The 20,595-nt window shown below is 39.7% G+C and overlaps 2 protein-coding genes across 15 annotated transcripts in view; one reads left to right on the top strand and one right to left on the bottom strand.

Moving 5' to 3' along the window:
• Nucleotides 1–4,978, top strand: part of ARHGAP24 (Rho GTPase activating protein 24) — a 334,825-nt gene extending 329,847 nt beyond the window's left edge. For all 11 annotated transcript variants that reach the window (XM_075929535.2, XM_075929532.2, XM_075929536.2 and 8 more), the window contains one exon: nucleotides 4,239–4,978. In XM_075929535.2, the coding sequence (XP_075785650.2) occupies nucleotides 4,239–4,482 (244 nt within the window). In that variant the 3' untranslated portion in view covers nucleotides 4,483–4,978. The remainder of the gene's footprint in view (nucleotides 1–4,238) is intronic.
• Nucleotides 4,979–17,665: 12,687 nt separating this feature from the next.
• MAPK10 (mitogen-activated protein kinase 10) overlaps nucleotides 17,666–20,595 on the bottom strand; it is a 231,352-nt gene continuing 228,422 nt past the window's right edge. For 2 of the 4 annotated variants that reach the window (XM_006115340.5, XM_006115341.5), the window contains exon 14: nucleotides 17,666–20,059. In XM_006115340.5, the coding sequence (XP_006115402.1) occupies nucleotides 19,917–20,059 (143 nt within the window). In that variant the 3' untranslated portion in view covers nucleotides 17,666–19,916. Of the gene's footprint in view, nucleotides 20,065–20,595 lie in introns of all 4 variants that reach the window. The other 2 variants (XM_006115344.5, XM_075929540.2) reach the window with 2 other exon arrangements.

Raw genomic sequence — 20,595 nt, 5'->3', positions numbered from 1 at the left:
GCTGTGGCACTTCTAATATATCTATAGTAACTGGAAATCAAATGCTTCAAACAAATCATAAAACCTTGTTTTGTTTCACTTCTTCATGAGTGTAATAGGATTTGGGTAACTGTAAAGTTTTTAAAGATGTTGCTGTCTTACAAGATTAGCATGTCACCTTCCTTTGCAACTCAAGGACCACACCTGATTGTTTCTGGAACTAGGAGAGTGCTGGAATGCCTTGTGAGGGTGGTCTTCCTTCTAGGAAAGATGTGATCCATGTTTTACAGCCTCCAGCTTGTACATGTTCATTTTCTTCTAGCTGCTGAAAGCTTAGAAACAGTGCAGTGTCTTTCCATTCCCACCCCCATGCATGCTGGATACACCTCTAGAAAAGAAGCCAGGAGATGTGGCTTCTGTTCCCATCCCTGCCACTTTCAAAAGACAGGATTTTGTGTCACAGCTGCTGTGAAGTTAACATGTGCTGTTCTAACCTCTATGTATCCCAAGGAGGGAAGATGTCTCCATCGCACTACTTCTGCGCTATATTCTCTTTTGTGCCCTTCTCCTTGTGATTAGCCACAGCAATGGCTACCTCTGCTGCTCATAGATTCATCCAGCAGTGACATGAAATTGACATAATTCTTGTCAGCTTCACATTACTTCTGAGGTTCTGAGTATCACTGAATCATATAACTCAACAGGCAACCCAGAGGTCAGGTATATAATAAGGGAGAGGCAAATTAAGGATGGATAAAATTAAAAAACAATGAATGGTCTAGCAACACCCTGAAGACTAACAAAACATGTAGATGGTATCATGAGCTTTTGTGAGTACAACCCACTTTTTATCTGACCCACGAAAGCTCATGATACCATCTACATGTTTTGTTAGTCTTTAAGGTGCTGCTAGATTAGTTGTTGTTTTTTAAGCTTTTCCAGTTAAAAGACTAACTTGGCTACCCCTCTGAAGCTTCTAAGGATGGACAGGTATTGATCTAGCTTAGTCCTGCTACTTCTCCTGCCGCATTTTTAGATCATGAGTGCCACTGGTTATATATATGCAAATCGCTAAGATTCAAATTGACCCAAGTCACATACTAGACTGGGTTTGGCATTTCATCTTCACCCTTTACATCACTGTAATAGGCAACTTCCGATCAGAATTCAGATCAGATGGTTAGAAATGGGATTTTCCCTGCATCTGTAAATCAGCCAACAAGTGTATTTCCTTACTGCTACCTTGCACAAAACTTTCCTATACAGTTCAAGAGCTCTTAAAGTAGGTGAAGCTGAGTCATGTTAGGAAAATAACATTCTAATTGTTTTGTAATAGAGAACAATTTACCAAATCTTTAATGGTCCTGCTTCATCAACACAGTAAATTAAATAATATGTTAGAGGGGAAAAAAATACCCCGGTGCATAAACTGAAGAATGTTTATATCCAAACATTATACCTACCCTTAATAAGGGCATGTGACAGCATGGAATGCAATAAAGTATTGTTCTGACCTCTGCACTGTGGTTTAGTGGATACAGCTCTAGAAAAGCAGCCAGGAGATGTGGCTTCTGTTCCCATCCTTGCCACTTACAAAAGACAGGATGGTGTGTGCACACCCCCCATGGCTGCTGATTCCATTAGACTGCAGGTACAGTGCCCAGAAAGCAAGAGGAGGTTCAGTTCTTTAACTAAAATACATCACAATTCTCTGAGCTGTGTTGATACTATTGATGATGCTAGAACACAGTTAGAGTTTGACATGCATTATTCTGTATTAGATCATACCATTTGTGTGTTGGATCCCTCAAATATGGAAACTTTTTAAAAACAAAAACAAACCCCATCAACTGCAGCTTCAAAAAATAACATATGACCAGATGACTAACAGTAATCATAGACAATAAAGGGGAAGGGATGTAGAGCAGGGTATGTAAAAAACATGTCAGAAATCTTATGTCTAATTTGAATGGATTCAAGTCAGCAAGCCTTATGCTATTCACCCCACTGGCAATAATATTTGCAAACTGATGGAGGACAGGAGAGGCCTCAGAAAACTGATGAAGGGCTAACATCTTTTAAAAAGTGGGGAGAGGAGGTGCTGGGGAGCAGCAGACCAGTCAGTCTAACTTCAGTACCAGGAAAGCTATTAGAGCAATATATACAAAATTTAACTCACAAATATCCCGAGGATGAAGCCAGCTTGGACTTTCTCATAAATAGGATGGAGAAATGCAGTAAACACCTGATTAAACACCTGTGAATTATTAATGGCCTCATATCAGAGTGAAGGCACTCTTAAGGAGGGTTCCACAGAAATCTGTTCTGGGTCTGCTGTTATTTAGCATCTTTAACCTGAATATTCAAATGGAGAACATGCCAATCAAATCTGCAGACTACACACAACTTGGGAAGGTTGACAACACCTTAGATCAGTGGTTTTCAAACTATGGGTCGCGACACAGTACTGGCTCGTGGAATGTCAGGCACTGGGTCTCGTTGCTGCAGGGTGATCAGGTGATCAGTGGGGATGCTAAGGATACTACCTACCCATTCTGACACTGCAGATTGTGCTGTGCCCAGAAGAGACTGGCAAAGGAGGAGCAGGGAAGAGTACACATGGCTCCACACACTGCCAGGAGCCTTAGCACCCTCACTGCTCTGAGTGGGAGCCACTCAAGATAAGCACATTCTGCCACACCCCTGACTCCCCAAAGCCGGAACCCTTTCCTACAACCCAAAGTTCTCATCCTCAGCCCCTCCACAGAGCCTACATACTAGTCAAATTACATTGGGTCTCAGGCATCAATAATTTTCTTCAACTGGGTCATGAGAAAAAAAATTGAAAACCACTTGCCTTAGAACAGTGGCTCCCAAGCTGTGGTCAGTGGACCCCTGGTGGTCAGCGATGGTACTGCAGGGGGTCCGTGGAAAGTTTAAAAGTGAGGATTGGGCTTATAGCCGTGGACCCAATCCTTAATTTTCTTTTTTTTCTCAGCCATGGAGTAGGGTCTGTGAAATTTTAATAGATTGAAAAAGGGTCCGTATGCTCAAAAAGGTTGGGACCCACTGCCTCAGAAGATAGAATTAAAATTCAAATGGACATTGTTAAACCGGAGAAGTACGCTATAGACAAAAAATGAAATTCAGCCAAGACAGATTTAAGGTGCTACACTTAGGGAAGAAAAACCAACAGAATGGGGGATAACTGGTTTGGCAGCACCACTACTGAGAAGGATCTGGGAGTTGTGGGGGGTCACAAACTCAGCATGAGTCCACAATGCAATGCTGTTGCAAATAGTAACAATAACAAAAAAGAAAGCAAGAAAGAAATAGAAAATGTGCTTTTAGGTTGCATTGAGAGGCAAACAAGTCACAGGAAGTAATAGTACCAGTCTATCCAGTGTTGGTTAGGCCTCAGTTGGAGTATTGTGTTCAATTTTGATCACTGCTGTATGGAAGGGATATAGAGAAACTGGAAAGAAACCAGCAACACACAACAAAAATGATCAAATGGCATATATGGCAAAGACATATTTAGTTTGGAAAAGAGGTAATTAAAGAGAGGGTACATGATAATGATCTTCAGCTACTTGAAAGGCTGGTATAAAAAAAGATGGAGAAAAATTGTTCCCTGTTGTCTCAGAGTTCAGGAGAAGAAGCAATGGGTTCAAACAGCAGAATTGCAAATTTAGAGTAAAACTCAGGTAGACCTTCCAAACTATAAGAACAGTAGCACAGTGGAATAAAATGCCTAGGGAAGTCATGAAAATGCCTTCATTGTAGGTTTTCAAGAAGAGTCATTTATCTTGGGTGGTTTAGACACAAAAAATCCTACAACTTGGCAGAGGGTTAGACAAGATGATCCTTGTGACCCCTTCTCACCTATGATTTGATGATTATTTCAATAGGTCAATGTGAGGAACCAATATTTGCTAATAGAAAAAGGGGATCAATCCGTGAACCACGGTCATCAGTGTTCTGACACTGCATTGGAAAAGGCCCATTTAGGTCATAGCTTAGCAAATCCAGAGCTGTTGCTTACCATTTATAGTGCCAGAGATTTGTATTCTTCAATTATAAATAAGCCAAGAAATGAAGATTCCACCATTCCTTGTTCAATTCAACAGGAAACTAGTTACTTTAAAATTGTCTTTTTAAAGGAAGTTGGCCTGTGCTTTGTAAATTAAAACCCGTTGCTGTGCGTGAGGCTGGGTAATACAGTGTGGGCTGTCATTTCTGTTCTTGTATTGCTACAGCTTGGAACTGAGAAACTTTAACCTTGAAGCAGAAATGATGACCCTGCACGATGAGCTGGACCAGGAGAGGAAGAAGTTTACAATGGTAGAAATCAAAATGCGCAATGCAGAGCGGGCCAAAGAAGATGCAGAAAAGAGGAATGACATGCTGCAAAAAGAGATGGAGCAGTTTTTCTCTACATTTGGAGAATTAACAGTGGAGCCTCGCAGGCCAGAGAGAGGCAACACCATATGGATTCAGTGAACATTCTAACCGAGGCCTCTGGCATTCTGGGAATGCCTGGTGGGATATTATATTGTTTCAGGTGGCCGGTCACCTGACTGAGGCTAGCACTCAACAAAATGTTGTAAACCCTTGAAAGAAGACAAGCTACAGACATTAACCAACCATACTGCAGTGTGTACTTATCACATCATTCTTTTTGAATAGCTTCATAATGCTAGTGTCAAGTGTTACAACTGAATGTGTGTATAGATTTTTTTTAAAAAGGTCACCTTACAGAGAGAGCGAGTGACATATTTCACACAATATTTTAATGCAAGACTTTTATTTAAACTGGTAAATTGAAATGTTGCAATCAAGCTTTATATCAAGGCTTTTCTCCCTTGCACTTAATATAATAAGCTATTTTTGGCATTGTTACTGTCAGCTTATTTTGTATATCATTTTTGTTACCCTTCTTGCTCTGGAGCTAAAGATATATATATATAATGTTAGCTATTAAAACAAAAGGATACTGTGTGGCTGTGTTGTTTGTGCCAATGAACTTGCAGATGACCAAAAACAAAAGTGTAAATAATTTTATAAAAATATAACTAACATCTGACAAGTTTTGGACTTTTTTCTCTTTAGACTCTGAACACTTTATAAACAATATTCTTCTTTTTATTCTTTTTATTAATTCCGTCCTTTTATTCTTGTTCTGTTTCCAGTAAATAACAGATAAAGCTGTTTAAGGACCATTTACAAAGGCAGACTGGATTTGAACTGGTTTATCATGTTTCTACTACTTAATAGTACTGGTTGATTCCAAATTCTGTTGCTGTTATTTTGAGGTTCCCCATTTCCCTTTAAGATTCTATGTACTGACGTCCCAAAATTTGACTTAAAATCCCTTATTAAAGGACTCATAGACTTTAAGGTCAGAAGGGACCATTATGATCATCTAGTCTGACCCCCTGCACAATGCAGGCCACAGAATCTCACCCACCCCCTCCTAGAATAATCCTCTCACCTATATCTCAGATATTGAAGCCTTCAGATACTTTGAAGACCCCAAGATGCAGAGAATCCTCCACCTGTGATCTGTACCCCATGCTACAGAGGAAGGCGAAAAACCTCCAGGGCCTCTGCCAATCTACCCTGGAGGAAAATTCCTTCCTGACCCCAAATATGGCGATCAGCTAAACCCTGAGCATGTGGGCAAGACTCACCAGCCAGGCACCCAGAAAGTTCTCTATAGTAACTCCTATCATCCCTCCATTGACCTATTTACCTCTGATAATGAATGGTCAATTAGTTACCAAGATCATGTTATCTCATCAAACCATCCCTTTCATAAACCCATCTGGTTTAATCTTGAAGCCAGATAGATCTTTTGCCCCTACTACTTCCCTTGGAAGGCTGTTCAAGAACCTCACTCCTCTAATGGTTAGAAACCTTCATCTAATCTCAAATCTAAACTTCCTACTAGCCAGCTTATATCCATTTGTTCTTGTGTCCACATTGGTATTAAGCTTAAATAATTCCTCTCCCTCCCTGCTATTTATTCCTCTAATATATTTAAAGAGTGCAATCATGCCCCCCCCTCAGCCTTCTTTTGGTTAAGATAAACAAGCAAAGTGCTGTATTTGACAAATCATCAGAAAGCCAACTAGCAATAGCTATTGTGTTTGCATAATTTTAGTCTCGAGATTAACACTGCCACATCAACTCTGGGCTGGTTCCTGTAATTCCTTCTCAAGTGAAATTCACAATGGCCTGTGCTGGCAGTGTTGATAATGACAGGAATAATGTTGATTAATTCAACTAAGCAAAGAGATGTTGGTTTAGACTCCAGTAGTAAAAATTCAGTCCAGTTCAGAGGGTCCTCCTAAGTCCTTAACACTGTTTAAAGACTTAAATGTAACTTCCCCATTCATGCAAAAGTTCATGTTGCCAAAGTGGAAAAGGAAAACTCTAGTAGGTGAAACAATTATTTCTTTGCTTCTGATGTGAATATTAACAATCACAAGTTTTTAATTAGTTTGTACTCCATAACTCTTTTAAAAAGCCAAATTCATGTTGTTAGTAAATTGTGTTTTTATGTGAATAGATTATTCAACTTTTGGATCTTTGCCAGTGAGAAGGTTAAAAAAAGACTAAGATTATTCAAATGTTTAGGATCTCTTCTTCGCTGCACACATTCCAGAGCTGCTCCACTGGATGCAAAACAGAGGTAACTATGATTCAGACTACCTGCAAGTGTGTATGACTTTAGGACTACTAGACTGAATAAGGCAAAACGGGTTCTGCCAAGAAGAACACTTTTTACTTATTCCTCTGGAGAGAAGCCCCTAGCCTGGCTGTTTAGCAGAGCTCCCCCTTGGGCAGCGCGTGTGGGATAAAATGTTGACGTATATTGAGAGGTGATGGGTTCCAGTGAATAGGCACAGAACTGAGACTCAGGCGTCCGGGGCTCTATTCATTTCGCTGTCACTGACCTTTGTGCAACCTTAGGCAGTCATTTTGCTGCTCTGTGCCTTATCTATTTAGATTTTATATTCTTTCTTGTAGGAACTGTCTCTTATTATGCGAATATACAGCACCGAGCAACTTTGATGTAGGTGCTGCTGTACTGTGGCTAGTACTGTCACTCTTGCATATGCAGGGGTCTCATGAGGCATTTATTGAACAAATCACACTACTTCTGATTTCAAAGAGTTCTTTTTATTTTCAAGCACACACACAGAGTATTTATTCACACACAGTAAATTTAAAAATCTCGAGTATCTTTTTTTCTTCTATAATTAGTTCAGGACTGGAGCCTCATGTATGTCATTTCCTGAAGTGATTATACTTTTCTGAAAAGTCCGATGCTGTTTGGAGCTGGAGTTTGGGCATGGAAAAAAAGACCGTCACTTTTACACTGCCACACTTCAAAGGAACCATGCACACATCCGTCTCACACCAGAACAAAATCAGTCACAAACAGTACCAAAAATTTGAGCTTCCTTTTATTTTACATAAAAGAATCACATTTAGTTGTAGCAGTTGAACATCCTCTTCCTCCTCCTCAGTTGTTGTATCTCATAAGATTCTAACCCGAATGCCACCCTGCTTCTTTGGTCAAAATTCCTGCCGCACGTAAAGCAAGAGTTTTTGCCTCACTGAGGAATGCGGTGTTGGGCTTAGGTTAGCGTTGTTAATAAAGTGAGACTAGAGGCATCAGTTCCATGCCGCAGCAATGCTTGTAGTTACTGTAGGAGCTTCACTTTCCAACAAATCCCTAACTCTAAACTACCTGGCATCCATGCATGAGATAAGGCAGAAAACTTTGTTTGGCAATATACATGGCTCCTGCTATAGTTGTTTTGGGTGGGAGTGATTTCATTCTAGGCTCGGATGTGAAAGGGACATTCCATTCTTTAGCACCCTCCTATTAGTTAAAATTGCTTTTCAGTCATTGCTTTAAATCCTGCAGAGCTGAAGGATAGCATTTTCTTTTCCAGGTTTGAGAGTTTTAGCCTGTTAAGGGGCAAAAAAGCCTTAGGAGTTGGGTAAAATAGGTATGATGAGAAACCTAATGTAGAATTCTGCCACCTAACCAACAGGCGACAGTGAAATTCCATGTGAAAACAATTGTTTCATTTTTATTGCTCAGTGAGGGATGAGACAACTAAAACATCACTAAAATTATGTGTTTGTAAGGGGCCCAAGTCTGAACACTAGTACCAAAGCCAAATAATTGGGATTTGCATCCAAGTGAGTAATAGCAGAAAAACCACTCTCACAGATTATGGAAGGAGAAACAGCTGCCATGGTCCACACATCTCTCCAGTGCAGAGGCTTGACACTTAGGTTGCATCTACACTGGCATGATTTTGCACAAATGCTTTTAACGGAAAAGTTTTTCCGTTAAGTATTTGCGCAAGAAAGCGTCTATACTGGTATGTGCCTTTGCGCAAAAGATTTGCTTTTGCGCAAAAGCATCCATGACAGTGTGGACGCTCTCTTGCGCAAGAAAGCTCCGATGGCCACTTTAGCCATCGGGCTTTCTTGTGCAAGAAATTGATGTTACCTGTCTACACTGGCCTCTTGCGCAAGAACACTTGCGCAAGAAGAGGACTTATCCCTGAGCGGGAGCGTCAGAGTATTTGCGCAAAAAGCACTGATTTCACACAGTAGAACATCAGTGTTCTTGCGCAAATACTTGCTGCCAGTGTAGACAGGCGGAAAGATTTTGCGCAAAAGCAGCCACTTTCGCGCAAAATCTTGCCAATGTAGACACAGCCTTAGACTTTGTTTATAGTGCAGGGTTTTTGCACAAGAAGCTTTTTTGTGCAAGAGATCTTCCGCAAAAACTTCTTGTGCAAAAGCACGTCCACACCTTCAAAGCGCATCACAAAAGTCGTGCTTTTGAGCAAGAGAGCGTCCACACTGCATTGATGCTCTTGTGCAAGAAAGCTCTGATTGCCATTAACAGAATGGCCATCAAAGCAGCTGTGCTTTTTCTGATAAACTCCTGTCCACACATGCCTTTTTGCACAAGAGCTGAAGCGCAAAAAGGAGTTATTCCTCGTGGAGAGTTATTCTACCGGCAAAAGCCCTCTGTCCTGTCAATTTACTCTGTGTGTGTGTGTGTGTGTGTGTGTGTGTGTGTGTGTGTGTGTGTGTGTGTGTGTGTGCGTGTGTGCGCGCGCGCGCACGTGCAAAAATGCGCTTGAGGTGTGGATCCTTCGCTGGTTTTTTGCGCAAAAACCTTATACTGTAGACATATCCCTACAGTTTTGCACTGTGTGAATTGTGAGGGGAAGCGTCTCTCCTGGCACAGGCTCTCCAAATCCTGTCCGTCAGTGGCATATTTGGTGTGGAATCCCACTTAGGGTCCCACTTACTGTCTGGGGTGCAAGTAGTCATTTAATTTTTTTCCAAGCATTTTCCTGCATTAAGACCATTTCCAGTTGGAATTTGTTGCTTTGTCCCGTTGTTCTGATTTAATTTGGTATCTGCTAACACAACAATAATGGTAATGAAATCATTTGCTACTGACATGACTCTCAGGTGTGTATCCATCAGTATGCAATGCTAAAAGAAACATCAGCTACAAAATTGCTGATAATGACAAAGTTATTCTGACTGGGTGTCCAGCATGCTAATAAGGTTCTTTAATTTATGTAAATCACACCGTTTAGCTGAAACTAGTGTTCGACACTCAATGTAGCCTACTTTGTTTTCTTTCAACATTTTTTTTAAAGGCTCTTATTTTCCCTCATGAGGATTTAAGCAAGAGTAATAGAGCAAGTTCACTACTTCTGTTATTATGAATGAGACTATTGCATTCCTGGAAAAATAAAAACAAGGACGCTATGCCTTGTGTATTGTAATACCCTAGAGTTACGGTTATATAAGGCCTAACCATATCCTTTCATTGTGGCTTAAAAATCATGCTAATGTTATGCACAGAAAAGTCTGTACAAAAGACCATCCATAATAGGCAGCCTCCCAAATCCTTCCTAAATACTTTGGGCCTAAGGCTATCCATCCCCTTGCTGTCTGCATACACTTATGAACTGCTGTGTGTTTGTACAACAGGCATGTATTTCACAAATTTTCACATGCATAAACAATGCCACAAGGAAATACAGAAGCAGGTCACTGAAGAGAAATTCAACACTACTTTCCAACCAAGTCTGCCAACAGGGCTTGCTGATTCCACAGGGCTTGCCGGGAATTGCCACAGGGCTTGCTGATTCCACAGGGCTTGCCGGGAATTGCCACAGGGCTTGCTGATTCCAAAGGATCCAGGAATCCTAACAGTTGCCACTGCTACTGTAGCAGTGGCAGCAGTCGGAGACCCAAGCACTTTATATTGCCACCAGGGTCCTATGTGATGCACTCTGGGCAGAGCTGAAGACTGGATGCCCTAGCTCCACTCCTCCTGCGGGCAGTCTCACCCATTCCAGGAGAGCAAAACTGCCCCTTCCCCACTTCAACCGACTTGCCATATCTTTAGACAATGGCTTAAGACAGAGCTCATTGTAATTCACATACTATGTATGTCTAGTTACTGTAAACAATTATACAGATTGCATTTCAGGAAAGAGATTCTCATACTGAAAGGGAAAGAGTGGGCTAGGTTCTCTGTTCTTTATACTATAATGAAACTAGCAGATAACTGCTACTTAGAGAAATATTTGACAAATAATCTCAATTTACTTTAAAGAATGAAGTATTAAATTTCTATTCTGTCCTGACAGCATGGTGCTATGTAGTACGCGGACGACTATTCTGCTTGATTTTTTTCTGCAAAAAATAACATGTTCTTGTTCTCATACATACAGGCTGTGTCTACACTGGGTCACTTATTCCGGAAAAGCAGCTGCTTTTCTGGAATAAGCTGCGAGGTGTCTACACTGGCCCCTTGAATTTCCGGAAAAGCAGTAACGATTTACTGTAAGAAATCAGCTGCTTTTCTGGAAAAACTATGCTGCTCCTGCTTGGGCAAAAGTCCTTTTTCCGGAAAACTGTTCCGGAAAAGGGCCAGTGTAGACAGCACAGTAGTCTTTTCCGGAAAAAAGCCTCGATAGAGAAAATGACGATCGGGGCTTTTTTCCAGAAAAGTACGTCTAAATTGGCCACAGACGCTTTTCCGGAAAAAGGGCTTTTCCGGAAAAGCAGCCTGCCAGTGTAGACGCTCCTTTTCTGGAAATACTTATAATGGAAAACTGTTCCGTTTTAAGCATTTCCGGAAATTCATGCCAGTGTAGACACAGCCACAGTGATGTGACTGTTCCTGGCATATGCTTTATAGCATTTATGCTAGCAATGCAGTGGAAATATACAGAGCTATGATGTCAATGCAAAAAAATTAGTTTGAATTAAAAGGAGATCATTCATTTTCTTCCTGGATCTCACATTAGCCTGAGCTAGAAGTTGTTACCATCTTGAAATTCCTTTCATAATCCTCTCCTGAACTGGAAAAGTTTTAGATGCTCAAGTACTTTGTTCCACATTCACAGTATGTTGCTTCAGAGCTGATAGCCAGATGTCCCCTAGAAGGAGACTTAACAAAAGCCTCATGATTGTCTTCTGGGTGCAAGCATTCAGACAAATAGCTCTTTTTTCACTGGTCTCATTAATATATGTATATGTATCCTGCTGAGCTATGGAGAAAGAGAGAGCATTCAACAGAGGCATCAGCGAGGCAAACAATGACTGATCCTTCCCAGAGACCCATTTTAAAATATGAGATAAACTATCTACTTTTGCTCAGAATGCACCATACACCAAGAAACCATAATAACATTCACAATCAGAAGACATGCTAGTTTAGCAATTCAGGCTTCAAGCTGTAGGAGATTACAGAAGAGCATTTATGATTGAAAATCATGATTATCTTCTGGAGAAGGCACAGTTCATTTATCTGAAATGGAGGTGGGTTTTTTAATTGGTTTGAGGAATGTCTTAGCCACACTGTAGTATCGTTGGCGAATGCATCATGGGTGAATGTCTCTTGTTAAACTACAGTATGACGCTACTCCACTCCCCAAAAGACATGCGATGTAATGTGGCTTTTGGCCACAGCTTCAAGCTGCAAGACCCATCAGGCTTAAGTTTTCCATCACACAAGCATTTACAAATTCCCCTGAAAATTAATAGAGCCAATCAAACTTCTGAAGCCATCCCATTACCTAAACTGCCTAATAAACTTTATCTAGCTTTTGCTAGACAAAAAGCCCACTTGCTGGTCTTAATCACAATGATGATACATTTTACCTCCCTGCCCTTGGACAAAACGGACAGGTAAAGTTTTGCCTCATTTTAGGAAAGTCTGTTCAATACAGCCATAACCACTCTTGTAGCATATTTAGCTAACACAACTGAAATTAAAAGTGACAACAGCAGACTAAAGGTGTTCCCCATACACGGCAGTGGGCAGTATGACAACAGCAGTGGCCCGAGCCTGATCTAGGACCACTAAAATTTAGGATTAAGGGTGTGTTTGAAGCCAAAAGAAATCTGATGAGGTTCAACAAGGAGAAGTGCAGAGTACTTGGGACAAAAGAATCCCAAGCATTGTTACAGGCTGGGGACAAAGTAGCAGAAAAGGACCTGGGATAAAAGTGGATGAGAAACTGGATAAGAGTCAACCGTGTGCCCCTGTAGCCAAGCAGGCTAACAGCTTATTAGGGTGCCTTATGAAAATCATTGCCAGCAGCGGTAGAGAAGCACGTATGCCCCTTTATTTGGCATTAGTGAGGCCACATCTGGCATAAGGCTTTTGCTCAAAACAGAAGCAGCTACACTGCTTCTTTTTGTGCAAAAAACCTGTTGCACAAAAAGAAACGGCAAAAAATATGCTAATGATATCACACCTCATGCTAATGAGCCCCACATTAGCATATTTTCTGCTGCAAAAACTCACTGTGTAGACAAAGTCCCAGTGTCTAATCACAGCACTATATTATCACAAAAAGCCATCGTTTGTAGATTCACAATCATAATATTACCTAAACCCCACTCTTCTGTTTTGCTCCTGAAAGACACCAAATTTGAGAGTTTCTTTAGGCTGATTTATATTTTCATTTCCATAATAATGACTGAAGACAGGAGGCTAAGAAACAGACGACTGTTGAAGCTCACTGCATTACTTTTCTCAGCTCTTCTTCCACATGAAAATTAAATTCCTAGCTAAAATTATTTTTTTTTATTGAAAGAGGCTATCTTGTTAAATACACTCGTGTGCAGCACGTCCAGCACAAGAATTCCACAGCACTTTAACCCCCTCAAAAGAGGTTTTATAGGCCTCTTACAGGCCCATTAAGGAGGACGAGTGACTTTCATTAGCTAAAGTGTTTCCACACATAAGTATCTGTGTGGGATTTCACACACACACACACTATTTAATTTGAGAACTGACTACATCATGACTTTGTGCACCAAACTCTCACTGAAGTTAAATGGTGCAGTAGACATGCAAAATTTGGGCCTACGTCAGTACAGTTTATTCCTATCTGAACCACTAAAAAAAGCAAATCAGTACACCCGTGAACAGTATCTTCATGAGCTGAACACAGACTAGGTTTCTGTTTGACATTAAGGGAAGGAAGGTTTCCTTTTGCTTTTAAATAAATCTATCAGAATGTATTGGATCAATATTTACTCACAAAAGTTTGATGAATGAAGCTGGGCTCATATGGCTCCCTTACACCAACAAGAGGAAGTATAGAAAGATGTGCAGAAAACAATGTAAAGAGAGGACATGGTTATATGTTTACTGCCTCATGTCGGTAAACCCCATGTTTTTGGGTTCTAGCTACCACTTCAAACTAGAATCTTACAACACAGTTGGATGTTTATCCCCCAGTCTTCATGCTGAAGTACAATGAGGTTATTTTAATTTCCAATGTGGCCAAGACTTACTTGAGGCTATACGTGTCAGCCTTTCAGCCTCAGCTGGAAAAGACACTCCTAGCCTTGGCCGGAGTTTTCAGTTCTTTTTGCAGAATACAAAAGCCTTAACCTGGCATTTGTTAACTATATTGAACAGATATGAGGTTTACACAGTTCCGCTGTTTTAATGAATAGCTAATTAAACAAAGCGACTGGTGCTTACTGACAAGTTCCTAATATATCTCATGGATTCTGCTACATTCCACTGGATAGCACTATTTTCCAACTCATCAATAAAGATGGCATTCATTTTAGTTTCCAAACCATTTTTTTTCAATTTGGACATATAGTGAGATCTATTGAATGTGGGCTGTTTTTGTTTTGTTTTTTGGTTTTTTTCATGTAAGGGACATCTTGAGCCTGCCCTAAGCTAACCCTTTGAAAAAATAATATAAATTCAAACAAGGACCAATATCAGATTCTTGAAGATGTATGCTTTGATAAAGTGTACATGGTAATTTTCCACATTAAATTTGGATCAAATGTTACTATGTTACCAAGACCCTAAAGAGCCACGCACTTGTGCACACAGAAAAATACAACCCTAAACACCTAACTCAGAATTGTGTTTGACTATTTAAGAAAAATCTAAATCTTCCCCAACACACTTTGGTTCTGTGTTCCTCGCCTCAGAAATACTAAGGAATATGGGTAGGTAGGAAATATGAGAATTTTGAAAATTTGTCTTGCCCCAAATAGGACCAAAACATAATTTTTTTGAAAATTTGAAAATGAAAAACTGTTCATTATAAAAAAATCAGATCAGATAAACATGGGATGTTATGGCTACTGCCAATCTTTTTCTTCCCTCCAAAATTCTTCAAAGTGAATGATTCCTCAAAAAACAACTTTCTCACAATTTGTGTTCTGATTAATCTGTATTTTTGGATAAAAAAATGTTGCTAGAAAAATTCCAATCAGCTCTATTGAATCGTATTAACTTGGATTGCATTTACTGAAGAGACAATGTTAGGAAAATTGTTCAGAGGGCACCGACTGAAGTCTTGTTTATTCAGTGAGGACCAGATAACAGTCTGAAGGGGAAACAACAGATGGGAGCCTCAGCTTGGAGTGTACATTATCAGAATGGTATGGCAACAGCATTTGGTCTAGCTACTTCTTGGCGTCACAGATCTAGTCCACTAAGAAAAGACCTTCAAAGAAAAAAAGTTCAATGAATTAGGGAGGTTCTAGTTCTGATAAACATGCTTAAGCAACCATAAATGTATTTTTACTTAAACTCTTTGGCTACATCTACACTGGCAGCTTCTTGCGCAAGAACTGTTTTGCAGCAGAGTTCTTGTGCAAAAAGTCTTCCACAACGAGCGTCTACACTGGCATGTGCTTTTGCGCAAGACGCCACCAGTGTAGACGTAGCCTTTGTGATATAGTAACCTACTGAATGTCCAGTTACATGAGGCATCCCATATAAACTAAAATTATTTCTTATGTTGGTCCCATACTGATATGTTTTCCGATCATATTCTTATCCTGCATTATTTAATTGTCTTATTACAAATTGAAATCCTCATGGACTGTTTCTTCAGAACTGAATTAAACCAGTAGGGGCTTTCTGGATCTTATGCAAGCTTTTCTGTGGAATTCTTCACTCAATCTTTAGAATCCTACCATAGAAAATTATACTTCTATTTGAATTCTAAAAGGCTAGTGATCTTTTTATATTACCGTCATTATTTTTTCTATAAGGGAACTGATTAACCAGTCATATATTGCGGGTGTTACATAAACAGCAAGCCTAAAAAAGTAAGCACTTGTCAAACTGCCATCAGCTCTAGAGGAGCAAGATTAAGCTCAATATCAATTGGTAAACCTTCATGACAAGCTTTTTATTTCCCCCTCCATCTTCAATCAAGGGGAAAAAAATCAGCATTAATACACAGTAATTCCTGTAGGGTTCCCATACCACTCAGAAAAATAGAAATGTGCCCCTGAATATGTAATAGCCCCTTGAAGACATTCTTCAATAATTTCCTTCCACTAGAGTTTAGTTGCAATCAAGAGACGTGGGTTCTATTCCTTAGTCTTTGGCTAGCATCATGGGGATGTGTAGCTTACCAAAGAGAAGACTGAGAGGGGACATGATAGCGGTTTTCAAGTATCTAAAAAGGTGTTACAAGGAGGTTTCCTTGGCCTCTCTTGATAGGACACGACGCAATGGGCTTAAATTACACCAAGAGAGTTTCAGGCTGGACATTAGGAAAAATTTCCTGTCAAGTTGATTGAAGACTGGAATATATTGCCCAGGGAGGTTGTTGAATCGCCATCACTGGAGATATTTAAAAGCAGGTTAGACAGACACCTGTCAGGGATCATAAAGACAGTGCTTGGTCCTGCCATGAGGGAAGGGGACTGGACTTGATCTCTCAAGGTCCCTTCTAGTTCTAGTATTCTGTGATTCTGGGTATGCCTACACTTGCCCCCTAATTCGGACTAGGGAGGCAAATGAAACATACCGAAATTGCTAATGAAGCGCGGGATTTAAATATCCTGCGCTTCATTAGCATATTCGCGGCCGGATGCCATTTTAAAATGCCGGTCGCCCGATTTAACTTACCACATGTAGACGCAGTAGTCCGATCCAAAACCCTTCCCTCGAATTAACTGTTACTCCTCGTGCAATGAGGAATAACAATTAATTCGAGGGAAGGGTTTTGGATCAGACTACCGTGTCTACACGTGGTAAGTGAAATCGGGCAACCGGCATTTTAAAATGGCGCCCGGCCGCGAATATGCTAATCAAGCACGGGCTATTTAATGTGATTTGTCCTTTTCATATGTGTTCATTTTTTTTAATTGTATCCTTTGGTATATATGGTTGTGACTATTTTCTTCCACTATTTGATCTGAGGAAGTGGGTCTGGCCCACGAAAGCTCATCACCTAATAAACCATCTTGTTAGTCTTTAAAGTGCTACATAATCCTGTATTTTGTAGAAGTTTTAGAAACTGCATGAAGATTTTTATCTATCCCTAGGTATTTACAGAGCCCCGTCACGTGTATTCTTTTAGGTTATAAGTTTAAAACACCAACTTTCTGAGCCCTACTTATGTATGAGGGGTTATTACTCCAGCTCAGAAAGATTTAACAAGGTGTAGTATTCATTTCTGGATAGCTTTCTCCAGTGTGGAGAGCATTGCACACTTCAAAGAGCAGAAAAGGAAGACTGGCACATTTAAGGACAAAAAAGAAATGTTATAATTTTTGCTTTAGACCCCCAAATCAACAAAACACTTGTGTATATTCATCCTTTATCTGCAAATGTGTGTGCTTAATTATGAGCATATGTGTAAGCCACATTGACCTGTGTGTCATTTTTGCAAATGCCGTACTGTCCGGAATTCCTATAACACTAGGACATACTTTATTGTGACTGCACCCCTTTTCATTACCCAATGAAAAATGAATGATACCACACACGAGAGAAGTAGTCATTCTAGTTTTGACAGATTAAATCTAGGAGAGTTTCCACAAACTTTAAGCAGCTCTCGGCAAAGTATTTCCCAGCTATTGCTCGCATAGTTATGTTCATAGGGATTATTGGCACTGCAATGAAATTGTTTTGAAATCTTCTAGTGCATAGCATGTTTGGAGTTGCACTCATTTAATAGTCTCTCACTCCAAGAGGCTCATCCTTTTCTTGGCTGGGAAGACAACTTAAAATTTTGCACACCAAGAGTATATAAAATGCAGATTAATTTTCTATATTTTACTAGTGTTAATGCAAGTTAATTAAAATTTCGAGCTGATAAATACTATTATTGCTAAAGAGTCCTCAGTGTTATTGCTTTTGACACACTTACAATGCATTGTGAATCCTTTCAAATACTTTCACTGGTACTTGCATTCATTCATCTGAGGCTGGATTAAGGTCATGTTGCATGTTTGATGGTTCATGGCTTTAAGAGTGAATATTGCTACATCTATTTTGCAGTAGTAATTTATTCTTTATACTTATTGCTTTCACACCTACTGCAGTAACTGAGTTTTTAGAAAATCACCTACATAATATTGTTTTCAGGCTATGAAATACTGTTATGGAAAAGAAAGCCACCAAAACATACCTGGGGAAAAATTACTTTATAGTATAATTTCAAAACCACTCAGAGCTACTCACTCTGAGATTACATTACATTGATTCTTCATATTTATCTTCATATTTATTTTACATACTTGAGTGGAAGCTGTATTGTTTTCCTTTTAACTTTGGACAAAAATCTCAGTTGATAGGCAGTTATTTTCCCCAGATTGGGGATTGCAGTTTTGTCAACTGTCCAATCAAATACTTGTAGATCCAAAAATTGTCATACATTACAGTTAAAGAGAATAAGCTATTTAAATTAACTCCTCCTGTCATTTGGATGAGGCATACATTACAGATGGCACAGCACATTCGGATAAGAGGAAAGCTATGAACCCTTGAATTCTGGCTAAATTCCAACAATTGTATTCTGCCTAAAATTTGTATTACTCTTTAAGGAGGAAAAACTGTTCCCTTGCCCTAAATAAGTGTATTGTGTTGCTAAAAGACTTGTCATGACCCGTTGCTGAAAGTTCAAAAAGTAGCATTATCTGTCAAAAATCCAATTGATATTGGCTTCTTTAGAAATACACAAAAGCTGCCTGATGGTTACACTATCAGATTGGCTCCTTGCTGTTAAATAAAGGCAAAGCATATTATGTATGAGAATATTTGGCCATTCAGTTTACTATGTTAAGCCCAGTTGTTGAAACATTTTCAAGAATCAGACGATTTGTCATGGGGTGGGGGAGTCTGAACAGAACATTAGAATCAATGGTGTCCAAGTAATGTAATTCCCATAAGGGGAATTATGTAAATGGAATTCAACTCTTTTGCAGAAACAACTAACGAGAAAGGGTGCAGGCTGCAAACATCTTTTTTCTGCAGTCCTGGCTTACCAAGCATCTAGTCAAATTATACATAAAAACTGTGCACAATGTATTGATAGCTGAACCTATCCCTTAATATTTTAGCCCCTAACACACATACACATTGTAATTAACAATGATAAAGCTATCTATAAGCTAAGAAAAATAACTCACTGTATTATTACTAAGAAAAATTTGTCTCTGAAGTCCTTGCAGGCTGAGATATTAGGTATTCTCAGGACAACTCCTCAGACCCCAACACCTCCCAAAGACTGGTGTGCTTCCTTTTAACCTGGTCCTAGCCCATATCTGTTCAAAAAATCAAAGCATGCACAACCGATGCACATTTTCCTTTTAAATCTCCATTCCGTGCATCCTCCATACAAACCAGTATTATTAAAAATATATATTTCAGTTAAATTTGGGTGCTACATCTTCAAGGGTCTGAGAGAGCTCAGGCTTTACTTACTACTTTTGTTTTTACAAATCTTCTCGTAGAATATACAACTTAATGAACAAACTGAACAGATTATATACTGGCAATATGTTAGTTATGTAGTTCAGATGAAATGGGCGTATTAGTTTTAGAGTGCATACTGCGTGTCTCTATACAATGTATAGAGACACTCAGCTCACATACTGTCCTACACATTAGTGTGTGCTGTAAGTGTACTGAGATAAATGTGTGTGTATCTATATACCTGTTTAAGTTGACAGAAGTAGATAAGCAATATAGTGAAATCAGATACACACACATACATAGAGTGGCTACTGCACACCTTGTCATGCCAGTGTGGAAAAAGGACAATTGCAGATTGCTGGTTTAGCAGCCATTAAATTTTACATTTTATGAAAAAAAAAGGCTTCTTTAAATCTTTTTTTTTCAGGATGCATCATTGGAAGAAGACCAAAGCAGAGCAACTATAAGTTAAATATACACTTGAGCTTAGCTGCATTACATAACTCTGTAGGAGAAGCAGGTTGAAAAGGGTTTTGATTCATTTAAATCTTTATATTTTATTTCTCTTCCTTTCCAACTTTAATTCTTGTTATTATTTTCCTCCTAAAGTGCCTCATCTTCTGAAGAACGTTGGGTTTCGCAGGCAGGCGGCTAGTCACCTGCAACAACCGAGCGGTCCTGCAGAAGCTTCCAAGCTGCTGTCGGTGTCCGATGCCAGGGTTTGGTCAGTGGACATGGAGGAGATGTCATTGACAGATGAGGATGGAGGGAGACTTTCACTGCTGTTCACTGCTGCACCTGTGCTAAGAAAATGAACACCAATGTGATTAAACCTGGACCCCCCAAAGATTCCTTGCAACTTGATGACAAATGAAGCATTTCTTGTTGCACAGGGATTAGACGACACGCCAGTTTTAATGAGCAGGCACACAAAGCCCAACGCGTTTAGCTATTGACCTTAATGGCAGTAAAATTTGGACCATAAAGTTTTCCATTCTGGCCCTCAAGTTCTAGTCTTCATTAACCTTTTAAAATATAGAAATATTAAAGGGAAACTGCGCCTCATGAGGCTGTTCTGAATAAAATTCATATTGCACTTCTTAAGCGAATCCAGTGATTTATCCTCTTAGAGCTATGAAAAATTCAAGCAATGGGTTTGTGGTCTGCTGAAATTGAGCCTGAACAATATTACCAAAGGGAGGAACATATGGTTCAATGCACAGAAAAAGAGAACAGAACTGTATTCTGCCCTTCATTCTCCTACTAAACTGCTGTGTTACCCCGAGGAAGGCACTTAACCACTTCAATTTCCCTCCTCTGGAAAGTGGGGTAAC

Source organism: Pelodiscus sinensis, chromosome 4 (assembly GCF_052426305.1).
Source record: "Pelodiscus sinensis isolate ZL-2025 chromosome 4, ASM5242630v1, whole genome shotgun sequence".
Lineage (NCBI taxonomy): Eukaryota > Metazoa > Chordata > Testudines > Trionychidae > Pelodiscus > Pelodiscus sinensis.
This window is presented reverse-complemented; position numbering and strand designations above follow the sequence as displayed.